This window comes from Rhagoletis pomonella, unplaced genomic scaffold (assembly GCF_013731165.1).
Source record: "Rhagoletis pomonella isolate Grant_MI unplaced genomic scaffold, Rhpom_1.0 Rhpom_scaffold_00006, whole genome shotgun sequence".
Lineage (NCBI taxonomy): Eukaryota > Metazoa > Arthropoda > Insecta > Diptera > Tephritidae > Rhagoletis > Rhagoletis pomonella.
This window is the reverse complement of record NW_023458560.1, coordinates 2,262,018-2,266,936: the sequence shown is the minus strand read 5'-3', so window position 1 is coordinate 2,266,936 and position 4,919 is coordinate 2,262,018. Positions and strand designations below refer to the sequence as shown.

At 40.5% G+C, this 4,919-nt stretch overlaps 1 protein-coding gene across 1 annotated transcript; it reads right to left on the bottom strand.

Moving 5' to 3' along the window:
- Positions 1–241: 241 nt before the first annotated feature.
- Positions 242–610, bottom strand: LOC118741523. The gene has a single exon (XM_036473521.1). It carries the CDS (start codon positions 608–610, stop codon positions 242–244), a length of 369 nt encoding a protein of 122 aa, XP_036329414.1.
- Between the last annotated feature and the right edge of the window lie 4,309 nt (positions 611–4,919).

Here is a 4,919-nt window from a genome sequence, read left to right as displayed (position 1 = left end):
TTGGTTTTTGCCAAAAGAAGGTTGACCAAAACTTTGTCATCTCTTTTGACGCGCATGTATGCAGTAGCCGCATATGCTTTTTCCGATGCGTCGCAGAAACCATGTATCTCGATGTCATCTCCTGGTGCGAAGTGTACCCATCGAGGTATTCTAATATTGTCTATTTCATGGTAATGTTTGATAAAATTCTGCCAGCGTTCCAAAGTTATAGAAGACACAGTCTCATCCCAGTCTGTGCCTTCTAGCCAAATACTTTGACGACTATTGGAGCACGCCATCCTAGAGGATCAAATAGCTTGGCGATAGCTGATAGTATCGCCCTTTTTGTAAGTGTATCGCGGTCCTCCAATGGTCTTGCCATGAAATAGAAAATATCCGTATGGGCATTCCATCTTATGCCAAGAGCCTTAACCGTGCTGGTGTCTTCGAATGCCAAAAAGTCTTCACTGAGTAAATCCGTTTTTGGGATGTCCTTTAGAATTTCCGCACAGTTTGAGGTCCATTTCCTTAGCGGAAAACCGGCTGACCGTAGTACTTCAGAGATTTCATCTCTTGCTTTTACGGTAGAGTCGATGCTATGTCCTCCAGCTAGCACGTCATCCACAGACATGCATTTCCGTAGTATGTTAGATGCTATTGGGGAAGAGCTTTCTACATCGTCAGCCAGTTGTAGAAGTGTCCTTATCGCGAGGTAAGGAGCACAATTAATCCCGAAAGTGACAGTCTTTAATTCGTATAGACCTACAGGTTAGTTCGGGTTTGTACGGAAAACTATCCGCTGATATTTGGTATGGTTGCTATCCACCCAAATTTGTCGGTACATCTTCTCGATGTCACTATTAAAAACGTATCTGTATAACCTCCAGCGGAGTATAAGGATCGGAGATCTGCTAGGAGAACTGGACCTGGGAGAAGTACATCGTTCAGACTTGTGCCATTAGCCGTTGGACTTGAGGCATTAAAGACGACTCGAACTTTGGTGGAGGTACTTTCTGCCTTTATGACAGCGTGGTGAGGCAAAAAGTAGTTATCGGAAGAGTCTGCTGAAATACTATCATTTATTCTGGACATGTGTCCTAGTGATTCATATTCAGCTAGTACCCTATTATACTCTTTTTGTAGGATGGTATCCTTTGCAAGCCGTGTCTCATTCCGGAAGAACTGAGAGCATGCTTTTTTAAGAGAAGGGCCTAGGCAGATGTTTGCGGGAAATTCCTGCCGAAATGGTAGCGAGACTACGTATTTTCCGTCTTCTCGTCTACGAGTTGTCTTCCGATAAAGCTCATCACAGTATTTGTCGTCTTCGTTCAAGCTTTTGGTTTTTGATATGTCTTCTAGTTCCCAGAATGCAGTAAGTTGTTTGTCCAAGGCAACTTCACTGTGATACGAAACTATATTGTTGGTTGGATTGGGTGCATCTGTGCAACCGGTTAATATCCAACCGAACACGGTTTCTTGGGCGAGAAGTGTACTGAGTACATTTTTCTTCAGGCCGCATAAAATAATTTGGGGATAAATATCTCCGCCAAGTACGAGGTCTACTTCTTTATTAACGTAGAACCGTTTATCAGCTAGAACAAGACCTGGAAATGCCTGCATAGTCATGGCGCTGAGGATGGTAGATTTCCAGTTAGTTTTGTTAGGACGAGCACAGTTGCGTGCAGGCTGAACAATGGATCAACTGGGGATCGAAGTTCTATGCTGCATGCCTCTTTAACCTGCACAGAGGTTGCATTCGTAATGCCCCAAACTTGGGCATGCATTCTCTTAGCTGGCAGGTTGATTCTGCGTTTAAGTTGTTCTGTTATGAACGAACACTCAGAACCAGAATCAATAAGTGCTCGAGCAGAAAAATCTGTGCCATTGAGACGTATACTTACGCAAGCTGTTCCTAGGAGCACACCTGAATTCGTGTTAGCATAACAAGACTTAACGTTTTTGCTTTTATTGTTATGAGTTCTATTATTAAAGTTGCGCTTTGCTTGAGCCTGTTGGGAGGATGATTCATTGTAATTGACAGGTCCAGCCGGCGTGCGAGCCGGTGTTGCCTTTTGCACATTTGTCTGAATGTGCAGGAGCGAGTGATGTCGCGAGTGGCAAGTGCTGCAATTAAAGGGGCTTGTGCACCTTGTCACGGTATGTGCAGCACTCAAACAATTCAGGCAACTGTTGTTGCTCTTTAAGAAATTAAACCTCTGATCAGGCGTAAGCTTCAAAAATTTGGAACAGCGGCGTAGTTTGTGCTCATTCGTTTGGCACATTGTACAAGTGAACTTGGTCACGCTTGCTTGGAATGCACCAAGTCTTTTGGTATGGGCTTCTGAAGGGTTTTTGGCGTTTTGCGGCTTTGGCGCTTTAACCGCTTTTGTACCCTTTAAGCCTGTCAGGGTTTCCAGGGTTTGAAACCTGTTAGATAGGAACTTGTCCATATCTTCCCACTTCGGTAAGGCGCCTGTGTGGTCTATGGTTTGCTCCCATAGAGCCAAAGTACTGTCAGGCAATTTAGTAGAGCAAAGATACACAATAATTGCGTCCCAATTTGAAATGTCAATTTGATGACTTTGTAGGGATGACAAGCAATTGTTAATATCGCGCTGCAATCTTTTTATAGAGCTACCACACTCACTATCAACGGAATTAAGATTAAACAGAATTTTTAATTGTGTATTAACGAGGATACGCTTATTTTCGTATCGCTCACACAAATTGTTCCACGCTGTGGCGAAACCTTCATTAGTCATAAGGCACTTATTCACAATGTCTTTGGCTTCCCCTCTGGTTTTTTGGTTGAGGTAATATAGCTTCTCAACTGGAGTAAGCTCCTGATTCGAGATGTAAATGGCCGTGAACATATCTTGAAATGTTGGCCAAGACAGATAATCGCCTTTGAAAACATCGGTATCACACGGTGGAAGGTGAATATTGTGTTTTCGCATAGGCTTCTGTTCTACATCCCGTTCTTCTTTTGCTAGTTTCTCAGCCTGAGCAGCCAAAGACGACATGCAATTTACATAACTAGCAAACGCGCCTCTATTTATTTTTCTGTATGTCCTCTTATCTTCTTGTGAAAATTCTTCAGAGGTGTTAAGGGCATCGTAAGCTAGTTTTGTTTTCTCCCACTGAGCTCTGAGTTCTTCTTGCTGAATCGCAAGGACATGCTTATTTTGCTCTGATATTGACGAAGCAAGAAAGTCGGACTCGAATTCTGTCACTTCTTCCGCTAAGCTCATGAATGAATTCATTGTGAGGTTGAAGATGGGTTTACAACCATCAGAAAAAACAGGAGTTCGTTAAAAATTTAAAAATCTTTTCGAAGATTTGATAATGCTAAAGGCAAATATTTAGCAGATTATTCGAACCTGTTGAAATTTTTAAAAAACGAAATTGTTTGCCGCTAGAGTCAAAAAATACCAAAACCGCCAAAGATTGTAAAATGTATCCACAATGAAAATATTCGTAATTTTTCCAATTCTTTATTATTATTATTATTTTTTTTTCAGCAAAGGTTTATGGATATATGTAACTTTGATACGTATATGCAAATAAAACTCGCCACCCAACTGTGCAGATATATACCTGTATATATATATGTATTTCTAGGGACCAGCAGCGTCCTTATAAAACAATAAAATGTGTGCAGATCAAAAAGCAATAGCGCCAAGATGCAACAAAGTGACTTTGTGAAAGTGAATAACGTGAATTAAGGGCTAGTTGTGATAAAAACTCCGGTGAATACTTTGAATTGCAAAGCTAATTAACATGCAGATTGCAGAAGTGAGGTTATGTGTTCACAAACCAATGACAAGTGAATCGTGAAAAGAGGTTAGTGCAAGAAATTGATTACTTCAGTGAAACTAACATAAAAAGTGAATTTAATCTAATGACGATAGCAAGAAAGTCGGAAATCAAAAAAAAACTGATGTTGCAACTAAATTTAAAATGGATATAACACTTTTCACTGTCGTGTGTGTGTGTGTACACTTTAAACCAACACTAGCTGTTGGCACTCGAATGTGGAGAATCACTTGAATATGATAACCCGAAGTTGATGCTTTCACAAAGTCACTGCTATATGGCTATCTGTGCACTCGCGTAGTTTTATATTTGAGCTTTGACGCAAATTAAACGATATTTTTTTTTTTTTTTTTATAAAAATATGTCTATATATATATATATATAATATAACCACGTACCTTGCGACTGGTTGGTTTCAATAATGAGTTGTGGCGGTATATGAGAAGTTGAAGGCTGGAAAAGTGTTGGTTGGTGACGAAAAACTTTTAAATTTGTGGCGCAGACGTGGTGTCCTGGTATAATTCGTTGTTATGGCAGACCCAATTTGGTTATGGCAAACTCGCTTTGAAAAAGACGGTGGACTGTATTTCTCTTATTTCGCTGGTATTCCAATTATCGCACGGTCCCAAAAATGGCGCTGGCAATGTTTGATGGTTAGTTAAGTCGGACGGCTCCGAATGGACCAAATTTTTACACGGGGGCGATTGGGAATTACGCTCCGGTGCAAATATGATAGAAAGAAATAAATAGAACCAAGATATTTTGATGTTAATGGTGAATTCAATCAAGAGTCGATTTATTTCAGTATAGATATATATATATAAATGTGGAATAATACAATATTTGAATACCTTTAGACGGGAGTGGCTTGGTAGTTGATGTGCTCGCGCTGATCTTCTAAACCGAAGTGATTAGAAAATTTTACGGGACCTTAAATCGGACCGCCGGACAATAACTGACGTTAAGGGGAAACTTGACGAGAGTACATTATCCGGCGGGATATTAAAATTAACCGCGCATACTACCTCATGTGCGCATGCATGTATCTGTGTATGCACATAAACATACCCTGCAAGAACAGTGACTATCATTTGACAAATTATTTGAGTGGCAAGACTGATAGA